This window comes from Topomyia yanbarensis, chromosome 2 (assembly GCF_030247195.1).
Source record: "Topomyia yanbarensis strain Yona2022 chromosome 2, ASM3024719v1, whole genome shotgun sequence".
In the NCBI taxonomy this organism is placed as follows: Eukaryota; Metazoa; Arthropoda; class Insecta; order Diptera; family Culicidae; genus Topomyia; species Topomyia yanbarensis.
This window is the reverse complement of record NC_080671.1, coordinates 316,295,536-316,321,488: the sequence shown is the minus strand read 5'-3', so window position 1 is coordinate 316,321,488 and position 25,953 is coordinate 316,295,536. Positions and strand designations below refer to the sequence as shown.

Genomic DNA, 25,953 nt, shown 5'->3' with positions numbered 1-25,953 from the left:
ATTCTCGACAGTGCGAATCAAGCTCAGACTAAACCAGTACCCAGCGCGAATACCCATGGACGGTCTCCCACCCCGTGGTGGGATAAAGAGTGCTCAGAGCTGTACGCGGAAAAGTCCACTGCATATAAGGCCTTCCGGGAAGACGGGTTACCCGCTAGCTATCTACAGTACGCGTCGTTAGAAAGGCGAATGAAGAGTCTAATGAAAGCCAAAAAACGTAGTTATTGGCGCCGGTTCGTCGACGGGTTAACGAGAGAAACAGCGATGAGCACTCTTTGGGGTACGGCTCGACGTATGCGTAACCGTAATAGTACCAACGAGAACGTGGAATATTCAAACCGTTGGATATTTGCTTTCGCCAAGAAGGTCTGTCCGGACTCTGTCCCGGTACAGAAAACGTACCGCGCCGCGTCTCCTCACGATACCGCGAACGAAACACCGTTTTCGATGGTGGAGTTCTCACTTGCTCTCTTATCATGCAACAATAACGCCCCAGGGTTAGACAGAATCAAATTCAACTTGCTGAAGAATCTACCTGACACTGCAAAAAGGCGCTTGTTGAATTTATTTAACAAGTTTCTTGAGGGTAACATTGTCCCTCATGACTGGAGGCAAGTGAAGGTCATCGCCATCCAAAAACCAGGAAAACCAGCCTCCGACCACAACTCATATCGGCCGATTGCAATGCTGTCCTGTATTCGGAAGTTGTTCGAGAAAATGATCTTGTTTCGCCTCGACAATTGGGTTGAAGCAAATGGCTTACTGTCAGATACACAATTTGGCTTCCGCAAAGGCAAAGGGACGAACGATTGCCTTGCGTTGCTTTCTACAGAAATCCAAATGGCCTATGCTAACAATGAGCAGATGGCATCAGTCTTCTTGGATATTAAGCTAAACCTGTTGTCTGAAAAGCACATGCACTTTTCGCATGGCGATTTAACAACATCGCGATTTAGCTACATGGGTCTTCCCCAGGGCTCATGTCTAAGTCCCCTGCTCTACAATTTCTACGTGAATGACATTGACGATTGTCTTGCCAATTCATGCACGCTAAGGCAACTTGCAGACGACGGCGTGGTCTCTGTTACAGGGCCCAAAGCTGCCGACTTGCAAGGACCATTACAAAATACCTTGGACAATTTGTCTGCTTGGGCTCTTCAGCTGGGTATTGAGTTCTCCACGGAGAAAACTGAGTTGGTTGTTTTTTCTAGGAAGCGTGAGCCGGCGCGACTCCAGCTTTTATTAATGGGTGCAACGATCAACCAGGTTTTCACATTTAAATATCTCGGGGTCTGGTTCGACTCTAAAGGTACCTGGGGATGTCACATTAGGTATCTGAAACAGAAATGCCAACAAAGGATCAATTTTCTCCGAACAATAACTGGAACATGGTGGGGTGCTCACCCAGGAGACCTGATCAGGTTGTACCGAACAACGATATTGTCGGTGATGGAGTACGGGTGTTTCTGTTTCCGCTCCGCTGCGAACATACACTTCATCAAACTGGAGAGAATCCAGTATCGTTGCTTGCGCATTGCCTTGGGTTGCATGCACTCGACCCATACGATGAGTCTCGAAGTGCTGGCGGGAGTTCTTCCGCTAAAAAATCGATTTTGGGAACTCTCATATCGATTGCTCATCCGATGCGACATTCTGAACCCGTTGGTGATTGAAAACTTCGAGAGGCTCGTCGAGCTTAATTCTCAAACCCGTTTTATGTCCTTGTACTTCGACTACATGGCACAGAGCATCAATCCTTCTTCGTACAATCCCAACCGTGTCCGTTTCCTAGATACTTCTGATTCTACTGTATTCTTCGACACATCCATGAAGGAAGAGATTCGTGGAATCCCGGACCATATACGCCCGCAAGTGATCCCCAATATATTTTATAATAAATTCCGAGAAGTCGACTGTGACAAAATGTTCTACACTGACGGATCAAATCTCGATGGGTCCACTGGCTTCGGTATCTTCAACAATACTATCACCGCTTCATTCAAGCTCAATGATCCCGCTTCAGTTTACGTCGCAGAGTTAGCTGCAATTCAGTACACCCTTGGGATCATCGACACTCTGCCCACAGATCACTACTTCATCATTTCGGACAGCCTCAGCTCCATCGAGGCTCTTCGTGCGATGAAGCCCAAAAAGCAATTCCCATATTTCCTGGGGAAGATACGGGAGTCCTTGTGTACGTTATCTGAAAAATCTTATCAAATTACCTTTGTTTGGGTCCCCTCTCATTGCTCTATCCCGGGCAATGAAAAGGCCGACTCATTAGCAAAGGTGGGCGCATTAAATGGTGACAATCTGCTTCAACGAATTTTTTAGTATTTGTCGTCAGAGGACACTCAACAGTTGGCAAACCTCGTGGAGCAATGGTGAACTTGGACGATGGCTACATTCCATTATCCCAAAGGTATCAACGAAGCCTTGGTTCAGGGGGATGGATGTGGGTCGGGATTTTATTCGTGTAATGTCCCGACTTATGTCCAACCACTACACCTTGGATGCGCATCTGCGGCGTATTGGGCTTGCGGAGAGTAGTCTGTGCGCTTGTGACGAGGGCTATCACGACATCGAGCACGTTGTCTGGGTATGCGCCGGGTACTTGGACGCCAGGTCTCAGTTAAAGGATTCCCTTCGGGCCCGAGGTAGACCACCCAATGTCCCAGTCCGAGATATACTGGCAAATCGTGATTTCCCCTATATGTCCCTTATTTATACTTTCATAAAAACGACAAATATCCCAATTTAGCCCCTCTCTTTTTATTTCTCGTTTTAGAAGCTTTCTCTTGCCTTGTGGGACCGATCAGCTCCAGACTGCAACTATGTAACCGCCGTCGCACTTACCACTACGGAAACTGAAGCGAGAGCGACTCAAGGTCCGATGACTTTTGAAGGATTCCCCGCGGGTCCGAAGAATACCATCCGCCAATCCGACCTACTAGACTGAGGCGGTAATCTTTCGCTGATCTCCCGTTTGAGCGAAAGTTGCAAGTTTTGCTCTTCTCTCCCGGTCACCATCTACGCTTTCTCTCCCCTGTCCTTGATACAACTGCTTCTACAGCCCCCTCTGAATATCTTGACCAAGCATAAGTCTCCGCTAAAAAAGTTCAAATTTGTATTCTGTATTCCTAGTTTTAAGATAGTTGTAATTTTACCTCTTTGTTAAAACTATTGTCCCCCATCTTGTAAATAGAATTGTATCCCTAGTCTTAAAACACCTGTGAATTTTCTCATAAATATTTGTTCCCCCTTTTGTGTACCAAACTATATTGTTAGTTTTAAGATAACTGTAAATATTTCCTAAAAATTATTACTATTGAATTCCTTGTTTTAAAATTTTTTCATACAAAAAATCTTTCGCCTTCTCTCTTGTATATAGAATCTTATTTCTAGTCTTAAGATAGCTGTAAAATTTTTCTTTTTTAAAAAAAATATTTCAACATTGTAACCTCCTAGTTTTAAAATATACAAAATGTAAAAACAAAAGAATTTGGCACCGCCAAGCTAACGCATTTGTGCCTATCAAATAAACGAAATGAATAAAAAAAAAAAAGTATTTTGACAGCATACTAATAATAAACACAAACGAAACCAAAATGAATGTACATGTCCGTTTTGTCCATGATACGACCGATCTTGGGTGGTCCGCATTACGATTACGAAGCCGATTCGAGCGAAAAATATCTATCCGGAAGATCCGGAATATCCGTAAAACTTGCTAGTTCATGAATATAATTCTAGAATCCTGAATTTTTTTCGAAATCATTTGTTCGCGTTGATTTGACATAAATTCGTAGTTTTTTTTTTGATAGCCCGCCTCTTACCCCTACACCAAAAAGCTCACAAACAGAGCCCCCTGGTAATGGACACATCAGTTCTCAGCGTACAAAAAAAAGGTCAGCACAACAAAACAAACGAATCGCGGAAACGCTGAGAACAAAAAAAAACAATGCGAGACCGACAAAACACAAAATTTGACAAGAAGCTACGGCGAGTACCCAGCGGAAAAAAATCCTTTTAAGGGTCCCATCGTAGCTTTGCAGGAAGCTTATAATAATTTAAATGTATTTATTACTTATTGCTAGAAAAAAAAAATGCATTTATCAATTGTTTTTATTAAAAAAATGTTAACCAATTATAACTAAATGAATAAGCTCGATTGGTGGTGAACGAAGTTTAAATTAAAAATTCTCCTATTTTATTTTTCAAAATTAGTTTCAATTTTGCTTGGAAACGAGTGCGACATGTTATTTGCTTTAAATCAGTAGGAAGCTGGTTGAATAACTTAGGTTCGATATAAGAAATGCGTCTTTGACCAAGGTTCGTGGATACTCTGGAGTATAATAAATGATTGGCTTGTCTAGTGCTGTGAGCTCGAATGCCTGTTGTAAATTCTAGATTATTATGAGCAATAGTATTATGCAAAGCATTGTGGATGTATATTATTGTTTGGTAGTTAGTCAACCCAAGCAAAGGTAAAATGTTATGGGCATTATTATTGTATAACAAAATAGTAGGGTACATAATTGATTTTTTTATAAATAACTTTAAGACATCGGTTTTGAAGTGTTTGTAGCTTTTTCAGATTCGAAATACTGGCACGGCCCCACACAGATACAAGGTAGTTCAGCAATGAGTGGATGTGCGCATAATAAAATTTTAGAAGTACATGCTGGGGAACAAAAGAACATACTTTACGCATAGCCCCACATAACGATGCAACTTTCTCTCTATAGATGTTATACGCTCAATCCAGGAGAGTGTGGGGTCTAAGCGAAGTCCTAAATATTTGAAGCAGTTAGATTCCTGAATTACAGACTGTCCCATTCTTGGGTCTGGATGCATGCCTATAGCTCTTCTAAATGAACGAAACAGCATATATTTAGTTTTTGATAGGTGCAAGGAAAGAAGGTTTTCGTTGAAATACGTCGTTAGTGTTTTTAAATCCGATTCAATGTCGCGTACAATATCCAGGCGGTTATTGTTCAGGTAGAACAACGCTGTGTCATCAGCGAAAAGACGAGGAGTCCCTTTTAACCCGAGTCTACCTAGGTCATTGATGTACAATAAAAATATCAGTGGCCCAATATTACTGCCTTGGGGCACTCCTATTTCTATTGGTCTATAAGAGCTACACGAGTCTCCAATAGATACGAATTGGTTCCTCTACGACAGATAGCTACGAATAATATGATTTGCTAATCCCCTGATACCATAGCATTCTAACTTCTTAAGCAGGATTGAGTGATCCAGAGTATCGAATGCTTTTTTTAGGTCCAGAAAAAGGGCACCAACAATTCTTTTGCTATCAATTTGATCGATGATGGTAGTTCCGAATGAAAAATTGATCTTATTGGTCACATAATGGCAATTCAGAAAATCCGGAACATACGCTGAACTAATCAATTCAAAAAATTGGTCTTAGAACCAGATGTTTTTTAGTGATTCTTGAATGCTCATTTGAATGAGTTCGTACTTATGACCTACACATGTTTTGTTTGGCTACATAATGGCATAACCTTGTCATCGAACTCTGAAATTTTCACGAAAATATTTCTGGGAATATAATTCGCATAAATTCGTACTTGTGACTGGGGTGGGGATCCTGTTGGTTTCGCAGAAACTTTCCGGATAATCCGCAAAAAAACTTCAGAGGTTTATGACTAGGCTCATAAGTTGAGCAGTTATAAGGATGTTCCAGATCTTCCGGATGATTTTCATGTAGAATCCAGGTTCAATAGTTAAGTCAAAGTATCAATATCATTTTAGATGAGATTTTATATGAGCTTTCAAGAAAAATTTACATATTATACCGCCGGAATCGTAACCCAGAACATCCAAGATCCATCGTATCATGTACAAATTTGATATATACATTCTCATCTTTGTTTTTTTTTTGTGTTTATTATTAGTATTCTGTCAACAAACCTGTGATTTGTTAACACCTAAAGAAGGTTAATTAACATGATTGGACTATTTACTATTAAGACGTAATATAGTTTCGCAGCTTAGTGGTCATTGCAGCAGGATTTTATTAAAACTTCTTTCTCACTGCTCTGCTCTCTTACGACGAACGCAATTTTGGGGTAAACTGAGTTAGATATGTCATGTTACTGGATGTTTAAATCACTATAAATAGGCGTTTTCACCACATTGAAATTCAGCTTGATTACCGAGACTTAGCGTAACCCGATTGTGACTTGCCTTAATTTCTCGATTGTAAGAACTAAACGCTCATTCAAAACTACTCAAAATTTGAGTTCAGAACACTCAATTTCATAAATAGCAGCAATGTGTCAAACAATGAGTTTTTATTTGAGTTGATTTAACTCAACTGGTGAGTAATCATCCACTTTTCAATATTCCGAGTGAAAAAATAGTTAATTTCAAGTGAAAGTGAACGAACTTTGTCGTTGACTAAAAGTTTTATGAAAGAGCAAGCCGTAAATCCTGTAGTTGTAGAGTCGACTCGGATCATTCACAAAATTAAAAGGTAAGTTTCTCTGAGTTTTGTTGATATTCAAATCAAACATCCTTTCGTAGTTTTGTAGTTTCTGCTATTACTTCGAGGCGCCGATAGACATGGAATAGGTGTATAGAGAAACCTTCTCGGATTATATTTCCAGGCATCGCTAGCGCCTGGAAGTTCAGGTAAATGATATGTGAAGTGCCAGTGAGATTCTTTGTTGTTGTATAAAAAATAGTTATATAAAAAAATATTATTTTCCGCATTTGCTTTTTGAGTAAAATCTACTCAAATTTGACATTTACATCCCAAATTCAAAACTGAGTAAACGAGGCAAACTCATTTTTTGACTACGTGCACTTTTTATGAAATTGAGTGGCTGGTTACTCAAATTTGAGTTTTTATGAATGATTTTATGAATGAATTTATCTTACGAGTCTCTTCCGATATTCACTCCAAGCCCTTCTGGCGAGTCACGAAAGCTCAAAAAACAAAGCCTAAGCCCAGCTCTCCTCTGATTGTAAATAATAGCATAAAAATTACTGCAGCCGAAAAAACTGCCCTTTCAGCGTTTCTTGTCCTCTCATAATATGTGTCAACATATTACTAGCCCGTTGGATGCAGTTGTCGCAGAAACTATCAATAAATTAGGCTGTGAACCATTTAATTTTTAACTTTTGGTCAAAATCTGACACTTCGAAAGTCTTTGCTAAATAACCCTGCATGGGTAAAATTGGCAGAGCGATAGTTGAATTTGACATCTCTATAGTTAAAGTTTTGCCCGTGGTGCAGAATAAAAATGTGGAAACATTTTTGTACCTAGTTGAGGTTGCCAATATTTTGCAATACAAAATGAAGGGATAAAGATGGAAACGATAACGTGTTTTGTCAAGATTTGTTTGGGTTATTTCATGATGTGGATGTTTACGTTTCGAGGCTATGACAAATGCTCACACCACTACCAACTTGTGGTCATCGCAGCTGTCAATTCTAAATAACTATCCCTTCAGAGATGCCAGGTACTTTTTTCAAATGTCTGCAAAAATATTTTATAAAGTCTGGGAAGAACAAAAATGTCAGGAAAGCTAGTGTAACCAAAAGCCATTATATTCAAAAATCTGCAAATATCTGCAACAAAACTAAAAAATCTGCAAATATCTGCAACCAAACTAGAAAATCTGCAAATATCTGCATCATCGAAAAAATCTGCAGCTTAAATTAAAAGTCTGCGAATTTGCAGACTTGTCTGCAAATCTGGCATCTCTGTATCCCTTTTTCATCTTTTTAAATGGTTCGCTCTCTCGGTTAAATTTTACCATTCGAGAGAAAACTACTTTCGAACTCTTAAATTTTAACTAACAGTTTAGGATAGGCTCCGCCAGCAGGCTTCTTTTTTCACCTCTTCTTATATTTTGCTAATCCCTATTGAAAATGACACACCCCTCCCGAGCAATGTTGCCAAAATATTAGCTTTGTGTCTAAAACTTGATTAATTCAGATTAAAATATTTATTCAATATGAACCAATTTCACGTTTCTGGACGGCTAGACGCCTTCCTTCTTGCGGTGATATATTCCTGCTGAGTGCCACACAATTGAACTTCTTTTACAATTACCACTTTAAATATTCGGTATAAACACGTCGGTGAAGGGAAGGGGGTAGAGTAAATGGATCTAATCATGTTTATTTTAAATATAATAAAATCACTTTTATTGCCAGGTTCAATTTTTGTTTGGATAGAACATATAGGTTTGTTTCAGTACTTCATGCGCTTTTCCGGAGAAAACAGCAGCAAAAAATACTCGCTCTTATTTACACTGCTTTGATATTATTATCGGTGCAGTTGAAAACTGGAAAATTCGACTGCATCGATAATACCAAAGGAAGTACAAGAAGCGATTACCAGAAGAACATTCTCACGGTTTGCTCTAAAGTACTTATGGAAAGAAGCGAAATCTCGAGAAATAAAAAAAAACAGCAGAGTAAACAATCGTCGTTTTAAGTTATATATCTCAATATCTGACAACACTTCAAAGCAGCCCTTTACCACATTCAGTTTCCAAACCGAACGTATGCTGATGTCACTTTCGTCCAATCACGTGCTGGTTCCGTATTGGTTCAAAAACAGGGGACAGAGCAGGCGGATCCTATCCTAGCTAAAAGTTAAAATAAATCGACAAATGGTTCACAGCCATAGTAGTTGCTATAATTGAGGTCCCACTGAAAAAGCGCATCACCGTTGACGAAGTTAGGAACAATATCAAGCAGGCGCGGAACATGAAAGCTCCTGCTTTGATGAACTTGGTTCTCAAGATTTTGGGTCACAAAGCGTACTCCGTAATTGACTAATCTATGTGGAGTTGTGTTAGTGCGAGATTGAGGTTAAATCGGGTAGTTTTTTTGCCAAATGAGGTTAAATCAGATGGCGAATTGAAAACATAGCGTTATATGTATGTTGTCTATACACATTGCAACTGTGTTGGTGTCCTAGACGTCAAATAAGTCAATAGCTAAAATTTTTAACCGTTGCCTATCGATGGCATACTTCCCAAGCCAGTGGAAACTGCCAAGGTCATCCAGATACTAAAAGCGGGTTAGGATCCAACCAGCCCTGAAACCTATCGCCCGAATAGCTTGAACACGCTGAGACGAACAATACTCGCTTAGAGGAACAGTTCAGTTTTCGTCGAGGCCACTCGACAGCCCATTAGTTACAATGTGTGTCCAACTTCGCTATGTTCCTGACATGACGGTCTCCAAATCGACCGTAATGGCCTGCCTCGATATACAGCAAGCCTTCTGACAAATGCTGGCACGACGGTCTCGTATATAAGCTGTTTCACTTCAACTTCCCAATGTATCTGGTAAACTTCGTGCAGAACTATCTACAAGGTCGCGAATCAAAAGTCTGTCTTCAAGGAAAACTCTCTGAGCACTACGATGTGTGCTGGAGTATCTCAAGGAAGCCTTTTAGGGCCAATTTTGTACAATATTTTCGGACATTCCCCCGCTTCCAGGCGGTGGAGTTTTAGGTATCTTTGCAGATGATACCGCATGGTTGTAAAAAAGAGGAACAAAAGGAGAGGAAAGACGGAGCCTTGCATGGATAATGTAGAAATACGGCATTGGTATTTTTTGTTTTCTGTTGGTACATCACATCTAACGATAATAAAAAAATAACCAAAGAGTGTGTAATTTGACAGCATTCAGGTTTGTATTCTCGCAATAAATATGTCCATCTTTTCCCACCATACTGTGTCCATCGTACCCAACATGATACCAAATTTTAAAAATATTTCTAAATCAAGAACGCCTCATTGAAATTTCTGTTTTTTAACAATCAAGTGCTAAATAGCCAGTACATCATGTCAACCTTAAATATTTTCCGAGATCAGCAGCTTTCAGGTTTAAATCGTTATGTTCTGGTGTGTAAAAATTATATCCATTATATCCGCTTTCTCTTGCGAAAAAACATTGTTTTGCTTAAATGTCTGATAATTCGCTTGTTAGATGATAGCAGTATGTTTCGAAATTTGATTTGAACTATGTTTTATTATTACAAACATATCTTAAGTGGGTTGATAGCAAATTCTTTTTTCATAAATGTATTCTGTTCAATCAGGTGAAATTATTCGGAATGGTCACTTATTGTACATTATATGGGAAATCATCTCTGCTTTTTGAATATCAAGGTTACGTTATGCACATTTTTGCCCGGAGGGATTTAAAATCAACAATATTTGCTTATATGGAGGAGCGTGGTGATTAGTGCAAAACAACAACTGAATAAAACGTAAACAAACACTTTGTGTAGAGCTTGAAAGTAGTATTATCCAATTATTATGTTGTTATTGATATAACTAATTAGTAGAAAAAGATTTATCATAAAAATGGTATTATTCTTATAAGAAAGATTCGATAACACTGTATGGAAAAATTTATCTCATTTTTTATAACTTTTGACATTAAATATGACCTTAGCACCGCAAAATTACCTTAACATGTAATTTTCAGCCAAATTGGGCAACATTTTTGGTTTTGTCCGACTTTTGTTCGAAGACCCGCCACTCTGTGGCGGTGTAAAAACAGATTATTTCACCAATGCTGACGAATGCATCACCAGTATGGAAGACTTGCACCCATTCACACCATTTGAAGCTGCAGAGAGTACAAAATAAATTTCTGAAAATGGTGATAAATCTACAGCCCAGGACAAGCACAGCAGAGATTCGCCCGATTGCACACGTGGACTTACTTGATGATCGAATTATCCAAAGTGATGAGAGATTCCGAACCAGTGGATCATCAATAGATATTTAATTAATTTTGAATGCTAGAAATTTGATAATATCTCGAATTACATTCAGAAAAAATCACATAGTCTTCGTTAAGTTTTATAAAAATCAGAAATATAACGGTGCATAATTATTCTTCAAAATAATGAATACAAAATTCATGCGATCCGCATTTATTTTCGACACGATAAGCGTTTTCCATTTTCTTTCAAAACTTAATGAAATCAAATCCAAACACTCCCTCACTGTCTCATACGGAATCCAATAAAATTGTATTATATTTCCTGGTAAACTTCTGTGGGTTTAGATAAAAAATTAACAATAGAACAATAAATATTAGTAAAAAAACTAGCCTTCCGATTAACTATAAAGTATTGCCGCTGAATCATCAAAATACAACAAAATGTACCCGCTCGTTCACAAGCAGAAGGACTTACTAACATTGGTCGCGACGCGAGGCTAATTATTCTCCCAAATGGCGAATCAATCGCCAAGCTTGACATGTGCTATTGTCTAAAACAAGCGTTCGTCCGAAGCGAACAACAGCTTTATTATTCATACCGCGTTCCCTCTTTTGTGCCATGGCGTTTATTTTGAAGTGTCGAAACAGAAGCCGACTGGGTAGTCCGTCTTCATCTTTGGACTCCCCCACAAATACCACTCGACACAAAAATTTAGATTCGTACTTATGATTTACGCTGGGGTTACGCTTCCCAGCTTTAAAAAATGCGGATATAATCCAATTAACACCGACAGGTTCTAAAAATAGATTCAAACTTCGCTGGTCACTTACTTGAATGACTGAGGCCCACCTTCTCTTTTAGACTCTCGGTAAAATTCGTTCTGGCCGAATCAGTTGAGAACGGCAGGTAGGTTATGTTTTCCCGGCGAAAGAATTCGGCCATCGTACTGAGCACCAGGTGGCCCGTTTGAGGTCCTGCGACGTGGTAGTAGGCGTGACGATCGTAGAAGTATACCACACGGTTCCAATTGAAGCTGGAAAGATACAATTGAATGGAGATGGTAAATAATGATAATCGAAGATAATGTTGTGATTAGCGTGGAACAATATAGGGGAGCCCGGGGCTAGTTGGCGAAATCCTTTTTTCTCCTTTTCTATTATCTGCCTCTCGTTACTTGAGGTACGTAATGTAAAACACATTATCCAATGCGTTTTTGTTACAAAAGATTTTTTTTGTATAAGTTGTGGGCAATATTATGTATTCGAGCATTCCACGTAAATTTTCATAATTTTAAACATTTTCTGTTATTTAAGGTGATTTTCAATCGATACCCCGAATGATTATAGTTTTCGACAGTTCGTAAAAAAAAACTTTCAGTATACATATAGATATTACACATACAAACGAACGCAATTTTTTGAGTTTGCGGTGACGCATGCGGAGTTGGCGCTTTTATGTACAGTGCGAAAATTGTCATTAATTATGTCATGTCGAAAATTACATTTTTGGAATTCACGCCAAAGTAAGAGAATCTTTTCTTGTATATCTCGACAATGCAGGGGACATTTACTTCGGCCATTCGCCCGATGAATTTAGAAAAATTGCTTTTGAATATGGGATGGGGTACGAAGTCAAAATACCGGATTATAGCGATTGAAATATAATGGCAGGCGTCGAATAATTAAGAGTTTTGTTGAAAAGACTATCAGCACATTTCATAGGGATCTCCCTAAGTAATAGAATCTACATTTGATTGCTTATTTCCTGGCATTCCGCCATCTTACCCCATACATACCGCTAACTCACCCCAGCGCTGCACACTTAGAAAAAAATGAAAATTACATTTGGCAAACAACATTGCGACGTATTTTGCTGTCTATTAATTGAATTTTGCATGTTTTGACATGTGAAATAAAAATTGTGCTTCTTTTGAAGAAGAACACGGTTGAATGGAGATGGAGAATTGAGAACAAAGCGCATTTTTACATGTTCTTGAATGTAATTCCAAGTGAATTGTGACGCTCCTTTGATGTGCATTGTACGAGATGTAAATATTTTTAAGTGTGTGGAGTCAGTTGGCGGCTTTTCCGCGTCATATGTTCAATTCGGTTATATGATAAGGCACGTTTGCGTTAGTTTAAAGGTGCCTTTTTTGTTTTACATTTAAAATTTCTTAAAACTAAGGGATTACATATTTATTTATTTTTTTTAATGAAACTTAGGAGATTTTTTAGCTATCTTATACATATACATGAGTGGGACAGGGTTGTTAATTCGATTTTTCACGATAATTTATCGGCGTTACTCGTTAACGATATCGGAAACTCCGTTAACGATAATGTATCGTCGCCTGCATCGTCATCGTCGATAATTGTATCGTCGTATTCATCGTCATCGTCGGTTCATCGGTTAACGCGATACGTTTTGCGTTACTTTCCCGTTTATTGGAGTTGAAGTTGATGCGGTTAATTTTCAATTGTTTAGAAATAAATAGTTATTGAAGGACATGTTGGTGCCAGTTGAAAATCAATAGTTTTGGACATTTTCTATGCACAGTGGGGTCCGACTATGCATCAAAATGATTTTTTTCACTTTTTCGGGAAAGTGTATTATATTGAAGGGAAAGTTGTTGGTAGTTGAAAATGAATAATTTTGAATATTTTCAATACGCAGAACAGTCCGACGATGTGTCAAAATGGATTTTTTCAACTTTTCGAGTAAGTTGGTGCACAGAAGAGTCCCAGGTGCATGTGTTTCCAAGCGGCAAAAAGGTGATCAAAATTGTTTTGACCATGAAGAAAACAAGTTTTGAGCTATTGTGTAATTAGTAATTTTTAGCACGCAAAAACATATATTGACAAAACTACTAACCCACTATTATTAGGCCATTCACAAATTACACTACACATTTAAGTGGTGTGGTGATTAACGGATTTTATTATAATTTTAATTTAAACTAGAAGATTTTGGATTTTAAAAACGACAATATACATATTTCCAATGTTTGATTTACTTATCTAGTTGGGAAGCTTTTAGCCCCCTCCTCCTCCTCTTATCTCCACTATGTAACAAGATGCTTCATGCTTCCTTCTTTTACCCTTAAATATATAGGCTGATAAAATGATAACATTGACAAAATCGGCACATATTTTTTTTCTGGTTCTGAACAGACGAAGTCGAAACGCAAACATATATTTTTCTTTCTTTTTAATAAACCGCAGCGGTTAAAATATTCTTCTTTAGTCCCTCGACAAAGCCTCATAACCCGTTCTGATTACACTCAAGTTTTTTTTTACGCGGTTTTTTTTTGCGCGGTATTTTTTACGCGGTTTTCATTTACGCGGATTTTGAAATTTACGCGGTTTTCATTTACGCGGATTTTGAAATTTACGCGGTTTTCATTTACGCGGTTTTTGAAATTTACGCAGTTTTCATTTACGCGGATTTTGGAATTTACGCGGTACCAATCAATGAAGTTCCCTTTATCGCGGATTCTTAAATTTAAGTGGTCTTCATTTACGCGGATTTTGAAATTTACGCGGTTTTCATTTACGCGGGTTTTGAAATTTACGCGGTTTTCATTTACGCGGATTTTGAAATTTACGCGGTTTTCATTTACGCGGATTTTGAAATTTACGCGGTTTTCATTTACGCGGATTTTGAAATTTACGCGGTTTTCATTTACGCGGCTCGTATCCCCCGCGTAAAAAAAACCTGAGTGCATTTAGTAAAAATGTTCCTTAAAGAGGTCTTACAGTACAGTATTCTTATTTTTGTATATTTTGCATCTCTAAGATAAGAAAAATATGCTAAAGAAGAAATTTACTCAAATTTGACATAAACGTAGGCTAGAGCCCACCAAACGGTTTTGATAGTGTTTGTTTTACAGTTTCGTATTGGTAGGGGAACATGGGGAGACTTGACCAGGTTTTCAGCTAAAACTGCATAAATCTCTAAAAAGGCCTTCAATTCTTCAAAAGTCATAGAGATATAATGTGCAAAGTCATTGTGCGTCTTCGTGATTTTTTGCAGAATTTTTAATTTAATTTTTGAAAAGTTACAAAAGTTTTTCTGAGATCGTTTTTTTAGTCAAGTCACCCCACTGCGGGGAAACTTGACCAAGGCGTGGGGAGACTTGACCAAGAGAATTTTGAAAAATCATAACAAAAAATAATGACATAAAAAATCTGTAATTATTTTTTTACATATTGTCGAGATCTTTAGGTAGCAGTAAAAAATATAAAAGGGTTGCATGTGAAAAAATTCGATTTTTTTAATGCATTTCTTTTTAAGGATTAACTGTACTGCTTGCATTGCATGTTCACACATCACGAAATCAGTCCTACTATTACTAACTTTGTTTACTAATACTAAAATATAAAGACTTACGTTTGAGGTGGCATTTTTTTATGGCGTGATTAACATCAACAGTAGATACCAAAGCATAATAAATATGAGGAATATTGTATCTTTCTTCAGCTAATTGCCACTTGGTCAAGTCTCCCCATAAAATCGTGGTCAAGTCTCCCCAACATTAGTTATTGTGTTCAATGTCATTCAAATTCTAGTAATAACTATTCCAATGTTACAATCTATGTAAAATCATTTCACTGCTTCACAAATATTTAGATGGTATATTAGTACATTAATAGTAATTAGTAGTTGAGTAGATATGTCCATACAAAGTTTGATAAAAAATTACATCATTTAACGCAAATTTATTAATCACGTAATATTTTCTGTAAGGAATCGATTTTTCATTCCAAACTTTTAAAATTACCTTAAGGGATCGGAACAAGTATAAAAATATTTTTGAAAAAAATTTAAGAATCGAATAGAAGACACCATAGCCACAAATAGAATTTTGCGCTTGGTCAAGTCTGCCCATGTTCCCCTATAGCTTCGTCTGCGGAAATTTGCGGCTTCCATACCAAAATATTGCTTTTTGGACACTAAAACATTCGATAACTTCTAAGTTGTAAGAGATACTAATAAACTTACAGTACAAAAAATCTGTATTTTTTCATGCAGAACAAAATCTTGGAGCATTTTGAATTAGTCTCTTCAGCGAAGGTTATACTTAAGATATTCTCAACAAATTTGCAAATTAAGTTTTTTTTTTTTCATAAATGACCAAATAAAAACTTACTTTTCAGCTATACTGTAATTTTTCTTACCCGCAGCCTGCTGGTAAGAAATACCTCACTCCTCACCTACTTACTGCCAAAAACGAATCACCTTAGAGCTCTAAGCACCTTGATCCTGCCCTTCAATATAAAAACTTCACGAAAAGTTGAAAAAATTTCTATTTTGACGCACCGACGGTATATTGAAAATTCCCAAAACTATTGATTTTCACTTACCAATAGCTTCTTCAATATAATAAATTTTTCCCAAAAGCGATGTGTCAAAATCCATTTTGACACATCGTCGAACCACCTGTGTATTGAAAATGTCCAAAACTATTGACTGTCAACTGCCAATAACTTTCCCTTCAATATAAAACACTCCCGAAAAGTTGACAAAAATTCCATTTTGACACATCGTCGGACTTCATCTGTTAATAGAAACTGTCCAAAACTATTGATTTTCAACTGGGTATCGCGGCAACCACCGATGAATTATCGATGAAGACGATGAATCCGACGATACATTATCGTTAACGGAGTTTCCGATGGCGTTGACGGGTGGTTAACGTTATCGACGATGAAGATTAATTATCGATTAACAACCCTGATACGGTTCAACATTTTTGGCAGGGAAATTATTGTAGCTAACAATTTTGAACTCTTGGGGCCAATTTATACAACCATCTTAAAACTAGGAATAACTAGAAGGCGTAATTGAATTTTATAGAGAAATTTATTAGAGCTATTTTTATGAGTAGTAGTAGAGTAGGGCATTTTCAACGAGATTATGTAATATAATAATTAAAACTAGAAGAGACGGGAAGAGCAAAATGATTCGGGAAGATATTTGAGGGGATGGTAGGGGGTGTTCTTCTGGGTACAAGAGTCAGGGAAGGGAGGGTGGACAAAGATGACACGGGGGAGAAAATTATAAACTTTCAGTTTCAGGCATCCGGAGATCAACGGCATAAGTGACAGACTCGGGTGGCTTTCATTAGGAAGAATTATGTACTGGAGCACTGGGACTGAAGGAACGATGATTTCGTAGTACGGCTCAGATGCGGATCGGAAAGACATCGAGTTGCGCGTGTGTTGTTTGTGCTGTAGGTCCCGTGTTTGTTGGCTCATTCTACAGAGATGTTTTGTGTCGCCTTGGAGTTGCATCAGATTATCGTGGGCACTTCTGAGAATGATAAGAAAATTAAAAGGGACAGTTAAATCTGTATATTGATGGTTTTTAGGAAGATATAAGAGGATATAAGAGGGGCAAATAAAAGAGATCGCGGCTTGCCATAACATCTCGGAGGGTGGCCATTAGCCGAGACCTGGTGGAACTATACTCGGTGTACGTCCAGACAACGTGCTCGATATCGTGATAGCCGTCGCCACAAGCGCAGACACCACTATCCACGAGCCCAATACGCCGGAGATGTGCATCCAGCGTGTAATGGTTTGCCATGACTCGGGACATCACACGAATGAAGTCATGACCCACATCCATCTCCTTGAAACAAGGTTTCGTCAATACCTTAGGGATTATCGAATGTAGCCACCTCCCTAGTTCCCCATTGCTCCATGAAGTTTGGCAACTTTCGAAGGTTCTCTTATGAGTAATACTGAAAAGTTCTTTGAAGCATATTGATCTTTCATAAATGTCACTTTCTAAAGCATCCACCTTAGCTAAAGAGTCAACCTTCTCGTTGCCCGGAATGGAGCAATGAGAAGGGACCCAGACCAAGGTAATCTGGAAAGATTTAACAGATAAAGCACTCAGTAGCTCCTGTATTTTCCCAAAAAAATACGAGGAATGCTTTTGAAACACTTGCGGGTGTATGTGGTCCGGAACTCCACAAATCTCGACTTTCATGGATGTGTCGAAGAAAACAGTAAATTCAGAAGTATATAAGAAATGGGCACGGTTGGGATTGTAAGAAAAAGAATTATTATTTTGCGCCATGTAGTCAAAGTACAGGGACATGATACGGGTCTGAGAATTGAGCTCGATTAGCCTTTCGAAATTTTCAAGCACCACTGGGTTCAAGAAGCTTTTGATACACTTAACGACGACTTCAACTTTGACTTTACTCGATGCAACTTCGATGAAGTCTCAATGGCCATTGGTGCACTCAATTGGCGTGAGATGCTGGTTTGAAATGACTTAGATCAGGCAGTTGTGGCGTTCTATGATGCCATATATGAGATTCTTCGCCGTAATGTTCCTAAAAACGTCTCAGCAGAAAAGCAGAATATAAATTTCCGTGGTGGAACGCTGAGCTTGGTCGCCTACGCAACGTACTCCGGAAACACCGAAAGCGATATTTACATCATAGGACCGACGACAATAAAACTATTCTTCGTCAAACTGAACTACAATATGAAACAGCCCGGAACAGTGCATTCGGTGAATATCTGAACCAAATTCAGCGCAGCCTTCGAAATAATCCTTCGACATTCTGGACATTTATAAACAGCAGAAAACGTTCCGTGGGTGTACCAGAAAAATCTTCGAGACAAAAATTCACAGTCCGCTGCCGAGTCGGCGAATCTTTTTGCAGATCACTTCCGAGATGTATTTTCCAGCCCTCCTGCCTATCCATCGCAACAGTACCTTGAAACATTGCCAACGCATAATATCAACCTTCCTCTTCCTAACGTAAATGATTCTGATGTAGCGAGCGCTCTGTCCAGCGTTGATCCTTTGAAAGGGCCTGGTCCGGATTGCTTGCCTCCTGTGTTTATGAAGCATTGTGCCCGAGCACTTTCTGCACCAATAAGTATTATTTTTCAGCGTTCAATCTCGGAAAATATTTTCCCAATGGCATGGAAAGAAGCTGCTATAGTTCCTATTCATAAGGCTGGAGATAGGCACAATGTTGAAAACTACAGAGGAATCTCGCTGCTGAACTGTCTAGCTAAAGTTCTGGAAAAGTTTGTGTACAATGCGATGTACGCTGCTTCTTCCAACATAATCGACGAACAACACGGATTTATGAAAAAACGCTCCGCCACTTCGAACTTGATGACGTACACGAGTCTTCTAGTTTCAGCTGTAGAGAAGCGTCAACAAGTGGACGCTATATATTTTGATTTCGCAAAAGCATTCGACAAGGTGCCCCACAACATTGCTGTTTTGAAGCTGGAGCGACTAGGCTTTCCTGAGGTGGTTACCAGATGGCTGCATTCTTACCTCTCACAACGATCTGCCTTCGTTAGAATTGGCACTACATGCTCAAGCGCATTCGTAACGCCAACCGGTGTGCCTCAAGGAAGTCACCTAGGGCCAATGATCTTTCTCTTATGCATGAACGACCTCTGCACCCGCATCAACTCTGAAAAACTGCTCAATGCTGATGATCTGAAAATCTTTCGTTCAATTGCTTCAGCACTCGATTCTGCTGTGCTCCAAGACGATATATTCGATCGAGTGGATCATGGAATACTCCTAGGAAAATTGCAGCGACTCGGCATCTCAGCGTTTAGTGTTGCTTGGTTCAGATCATATCTGACAAACCGTTCTGTACAGGTCCGAATCGGCTCGACAACTTCTGAATCGTTCACAAACCGGTCGGGAGTTCCACAAGGCAGCAACCTCGGTCCGCTACTGTTTTCAATTTTTATAAACGATGTCGCATCGCTACTACCATCGGACTGTCGTCTGTTTTATGCAGACGATACGAAAATCTTTAAAATAATGAAATGCCTTCTCGACTGCCTGGAGTTACAAAGAATGTTGCATCTGTTTGAGGAATGGTGCACAAAAAACTTTATGGGCTTAAGTATTGCAAAATGCAGCATAATTTCCTTCCATCGGAAAACTCTGCCCATTATTTATGATTACCAAATCTGTGGCTGCTCTCTTACTAGGACAGAATGTGTTAAGGATCTTGGCGTTTCTTTAGATCGTGAAATGACCTTCAGACTCCACTATGACGATATCCTGTCAAAAGCCAACCGACAATTGGGTTTCATCTTTAAAATTGCTAAGGAGTTTCGTGATCCGTTTTGTGTAAAATCATTGTACTGCTCGCTTGTACGCTCATTGCTGGAATCCAATGCCGTAATATGGAGCCCTTACCATGCAAACTGGATCGCCAGGATTGAAGGTGTTCAACGAAAATTCGTAAAGTACGCTTTGCGGTTTCTGCCGTGGCGTGACCCAATTAACTTGCCGCCATACGAGGAACGCTGCCGTCTGTTAGACATCGAGTCGCTGGAGGTACGAAGGATCACCTCACAGGGATTATTCGCTGCAAAGCTACTCACAGGCGATATTGACAGCTCTGCTCTGCTTACTCGGCTGAATTTGTACGCTCCTGAGAGACAACTTCGTCGTCGTAACTTCTTGTTCCTGGAGTCACGAAATACACAGTACGGACAGCACGACCCACTTCGATTCGTTTGCTCGAGATTCAACGAACTTGCTGATTTCTTTGATTTTAATGTGTCGACTAATGTGTTTCGTCAACGAGTACTTGATAATTTTCGTGTTGTTCGTAATGTTTAAATTTTTGATTAGTTTTAACCTTTAGTTTTAAGTTTTCATTAAGACAATCTATGTCAGATGAAATTATACCAAACAAATAAACAAATAGCCAATATAGAGGAATGGTGTTTGCTGAACGGTATGCAGATCAACATTGATAAATGTAAGATGATAAGTTTCGGACGCTTGGCAAATATAAGGCGTTGCGAATATACTCTTCAAGCCTGTGTCATCGAGCGGGTGGATTCTATCCATGACCTGGGAGTGTTATTCGACAGAAAACTACGTTTCGCCGACCACATCATTGCAACGACGGCGAAGGCTTTTGCAAAATTGGGTTTTCTAAAACGTAACGCTGTGGATTTTGTGGATTTCTACGCACTGAAATCTTTATACTGCGCACTGGTCCGGAGCACTTTGGAGTATGCTGTACAAGTATGGGCGCCATACAACGCCGTTCAAAGTAGCCGACTGGAGCGCGTTCAGAGAAGTTTTGTACGATTTGCTCTCAGAAAGTTGCCTTGGAACGACCCTATCCGTCTTCCGCCGTATAATAATAGATGCATGTTGCTAGATTTGCCAACGCTGGAGTCTCGCCGCACGTTCTTGCAAAGAATGTTCATTTTCGATATGTTGTCGAACAGTATTGACTGTCCCGACATTCTCTCAAGGATTCATTTATTTGTTCCACCTCGTGATATAAGGAATCGTCCGCTTCTGTGGATTCCCAGGCACCGCACAGCATATGGCGAGAACAATCCGCTAGACACATGTTGTAGAAGATTCAACGAAACTGTTTTAGTTTAAGACTTCCATACCACTAAATCTAATTATAAGTTAGCAATTAGAAATTTTTAACATTGACACTAGCAATAGAATTAAGTGTAATCTGTACGATATATATATATATATATATATATATATATATATATATATATATATATATATATATATATATATATATATATATATATATATATATATATATATATATATATATATATATATATATATATATATATATATATATATATATATATATATATATATATATATATATATATATATATATATATATATATCGAAGATGTAATAATAATAAATAATAAAGATATCACATCGAATGAGCAATCGATACGAGAGTTCCCAAAATCGATTTTTCAAGGGGAGTACGCCCGACAGCACTTGGAGACTTGTATGGGTCGACAGCATGCACCCTAAGGCGATACGCAAACAACGATACTGAATTCTTTCGAGTTTGATGAAATGTATGTTCGCGGAGGAGCGAAAGCAAAAGCATCCGTATTCCATTACCGACAGTATCGTTGTTTGATACAACCTAATTAGTTCTCCTGGGTGGGTACCCCTCCATGTTCTGGCTATTGTACGAAGAAAGTTGATCTTTTATTGGCACTTCTATTTCAGATACCTAATGTGGCACACGAAAAATTGAATGATTTCGATGGTCTTGAGCTATAGGTGATCGAGATTACGATCGGCTGATGGTCACTACCACGGGGATCAGGGATTACTTCCACACGCAATCTAACGGTAGCGGTCAGTGGGATAAATCTAAGGGACCATTCATAAATTACATAACGCATTTAGGGGGGAGGGGGTACGAGAAGTTGTGACATGTTGTGACATATGGGGGAGGGGGAGTAAAGTAGATCGTTACGTAATATGTTTTTACTGAACAAAAAAAAAATTCGAAGAATTTGTTACATAATATGGGAGGGGGGATAGAGAAATTTGTGACAATTTGTTATATTGTGGGAGGGGGAGTCAATTTTGGGCAATTTTCGCGTTACGTAATTTATGAATGGCCCTAATGCGCTTGGGCGCGCTGGTGAGGGAGGAATCCGTGTCATTTCAGCCGTGTTTAGAATTGTCATATTGAAGTTGTCGCAAATATTGTGAATCTTCATAAAGGCAACCCCATGCCGTACCGTGAGAGTTAAAGTCGGGTCGCGTTGAAGGCAGGGATTCTATGATGTCATATAGCCGTCGGTGCCTAATCGCGGTGTTGTGGGGAATATATATGGAAGCTATGCAAAGATCGTTGCATTTGGTTGTTACTTGACAAGCGACAATTGCAATGCTTGTTATCGAGGAGAGGTAAATTCTGTAGAAGAAGTAGCACTTTTTGATCCTCAAAAGTACTATTCCGTAGGGGTATATCGATCAAGTCGAATAATATTAAAGTCGTGGAAGTTGAAATCTATTCCAGAAGTTAACCAAGTTTCACATAATGCAAATACATCGAAACTCAAACTATTTATCAAAACTTTGAAGGAATCGACTTTCAGAATGATGCTTCTGCAATTCCGTGACCTTTTTCGATGAGTAAGCTATCGAAGGATATAATCACTGGAAGAAGGAGTCATTTATCACTCAACTGCTTCAAAAATGTTTTTCCTGTAGGGAGAAAAGTTAACCTAAAACTTTTAATAGGATTAGTAGTATTAGAAGTTTTTATTATCCAGTCCACTATGTCCGAGAGTTTGATAATTCCAGTGCTGCGATCGCTCTAGAACTGAAACCAAGAAACACTTTGATATTCTGGAAACTGCTTCTCTAAGCTTAATCCTCCAACACTAGGAGCTACTTGCTTCGGTTTGATTGCAACATTTCCAAGAGATGTCACTTTCGGAACCCCGTCGGGGAGCACCTTCTGGCCTTTACAAGGAAGTTTAGGAGAGGTAATGTTCGTCCTCTTCCTATGACTTCTAGGTATCCTGGTAGATGTTCCCTCTTGTGGGTCATCAGCCTCACCCTCATTTGGAGGCATGAGAACATATTGATTTGTTGAGGATGATAGCGTAGCTTTCTCTAGCATTTTTGCGAAAGAACTTTTGGAACCTCCCGCAAGGGAACGTTTCAATTTATCCCCGCGTAGTTTGTAAGCGGGACATGCTGAGAGATCATGAAGACTCTCTGCACAGTAAGGGCACTTCTCAGTATTCTCAGTATTGTTGCCCGAAGCACTTAGATGATTCTCACCGCATTTTCCACAGCGAGCCTTATTGCTACAATGGGTGGCTGTGTGACCCAATTGTTTACATTTTGTACAATTCATGACCCGCGGTACATACAGACGCACAGGCAAACGGACTTTGTGCATGAGGATGTAGTTCGGTAAAGCGGTACCAGCGAATGTCACCCGATAAGAGTTTGATTGGGGGTACGTTTTTGAATCATCCCCCGCCACTACTACTGAGTGCAAACGCTTGTACTCAAGTATTTTCACCGGCTGAAGTAAGCGGTTTCTAAATCGGCCAACCCCATACTGCAATAGATCCTCACATGTCAAACTCTCATCGTTGACCACGCCTTCCGTCTCTACCATTTCCGCTGGAATATGCACGTTGTAGTCCCACGTAAAATGCTCACAGCAAGCAACATCATTTCACTGCTTTTAGATGGTTAGCAACACCCTTATCTTGTCCGAGCGGACCTTCAAAATTTTCTTTCTGTCTGGTCTTTAGAAATCTGGAAAAGATTCAGCGATTTAGTCTTGGGTCGAAAGAAAACCACAAGTTGAGAGTTCTGGGTAGCATATGGACCGGGGGGAGCCTTAGGAGTTGAATTCGATTCAACCTCCATTTAACCATCCGAAGTAGGAATCATCGAAAACGAAAACGCACGGAATCAGCGCCCGCCCTGACGGAAGACAGCGATAAATGTGTTAACCTTACAGCAGTCACGCTAGTGCACTGAGTGCACGCTGCTCTGAAAAATTAACGAAATCATCTTAGAGCAGTTGCGGCTGCTCGTTCAGTGAACCATTTGCGCGACTTCCGGAGGGTTAAGAAAGATAAAAACACTTAGCTTTAAATTTATTTCCAATGACGAACCGTTCCAGCTTAAACAGTTGGTTATTGTTTAATGCTCACACGCGGACAAAAGACTGAAGAATGTGGCAATGAGAATAAGACACAAAACAACACCGAGACAATTGTCTAATCGGACACCGCACAGAAACAGAAATACACCCGAACTGATTGAGAGCATGTCGACAGCTGAGTTATGACTTTTTTGTTTAACTATATTTACAAAATTTTGCTGAAATGGCTGCTATGGGTTGACTTGATTCCACAAATTCGTTGAGATTTGATCCCCTTCGCCATCACAGAATAACAGAAATAGTTGCCAGAAAATAACAAAAATAATTTGTCGAAAATGTACGCTTCATCGCACAGAAACTTAACTATAATTGTTTACTACAGTGTAAGTAACCATGCTTCCCACATTTGACATTCCTTAACCATAACACCATACAGCTATCAAATAGTTGATCGGATTTCTGGAGAATTCGTATAGAAAAGCCAGGTAAGAGACGCGTAATATTTAGTAACAAAAATAACGATATCTATTCACAACAATCTAATCAATACCGCAATCCATTTATAACACTGCATATGGTAAAGCGCCGATTTTAATTATTAATGCAGCGTCTTTGCTTTGGTCTTCAGATCGTTAGAACCATTAATTTGGTTCGAACCATTGTAATAACAAAAATAGCTTGAGAATGATGAAATTGTTCTGTTCGAGCGCAGTGAAAACTCAACTCGAATCGAGTGTCTCAATTATCGCACTACCATTTGAGCCAATGCATTGAACAAAGATGGTAGACGCTGTTCTAATCAAAGGGTAGGGTGATAATAGAAACAGGGCAAAATAGGCTTATTACCCTACATGCTCCTTTAAACATAGTTTCAAAAAGGAATCAAGTGTCCTCAAATTAGAGATCGAGTCTCCACTAATCTAAGCATTTTCACTTGTTTGTTTTTATTAACATGCTAGTGCTTGTCCAGTGTAATATTTCCTTGCAATCTTTTATGATGATTAATCATCCTTAGAAACTATACAAAACTATAATATTTAATTTTTTATCATTTCACGGAGTTGAAGTGAAAAATAGAAAAGGGGGTCAAGTCTCCTTAGTCTCCCCTACTACAAAGCACATAAAGCCGCCAGCTTCGCGAGATTACCTATAGCCTATATCGAAGCACCAAATTGGAACAAAAAAAAATCACCCTAATCTATCACATTGTCAATTCATTGGTTTTATACTCACTGTCGCAGCAGGTCGATCATGAAGTACGCTATTCGTTTGAAGCTCACCCAACCGGTACGAATGAGCAGATAGAACTCGTCCTCGCAGCGGGTCTTTCGCTGCACGAAGTCGAACGTATAGCCAGCACCGGTTATGACAGGTATCCCATCATGGTAGATAAATCGACCGATGCGCGCCACAGGTGCTATAAATAGACGGAGAAACGAAAACAAACGATAAATGCAAGTTTGGGTAATCGATTGTAAACTTGCGCTGAATAGCGACGCTTTATGGAAGCTGAAATGGACGGAAAGCTTTTGTCTGCTATAAACTGACTCGGAAAGTTGAAAGATGAGATTTCGATTTGCATTGGATTGTAGGTAGTGATAGTTTACACTAGGCACAGAAATTTAACGCACAGGAAGCTTTTCTACAACGATGCGTCGGGAAAGAATTTTTTTCTCGAAACAGATTTTAACCCATTCATGCCCATGTTGTTTGTGGACGTTTTTAACCCTTTCATGCCCAACTTTTTTCTAGTGCATG

The 25,953-nt window shown here is 39.1% G+C and overlaps 1 protein-coding gene across 1 annotated transcript in view; it reads right to left on the bottom strand.

Annotated features, from left to right (window-relative positions):
- LOC131683670 (atrial natriuretic peptide receptor 1) overlaps positions 1-25,953 on the bottom strand; it is a 369,276-nt gene that overhangs the window by 265,897 nt on the left and 77,426 nt on the right. Inside the window, exons 3-4 of the mRNA XM_058965853.1 lie at positions 25,429-25,612; positions 11,567-11,769 (exon numbers count right to left, since the gene is read on the bottom strand). Of these exons, the coding sequence (XP_058821836.1) occupies positions 11,567-11,769; positions 25,429-25,612 (387 nt within the window). The remainder of the gene's footprint in view (positions 1-11,566; positions 11,770-25,428; positions 25,613-25,953) is intronic.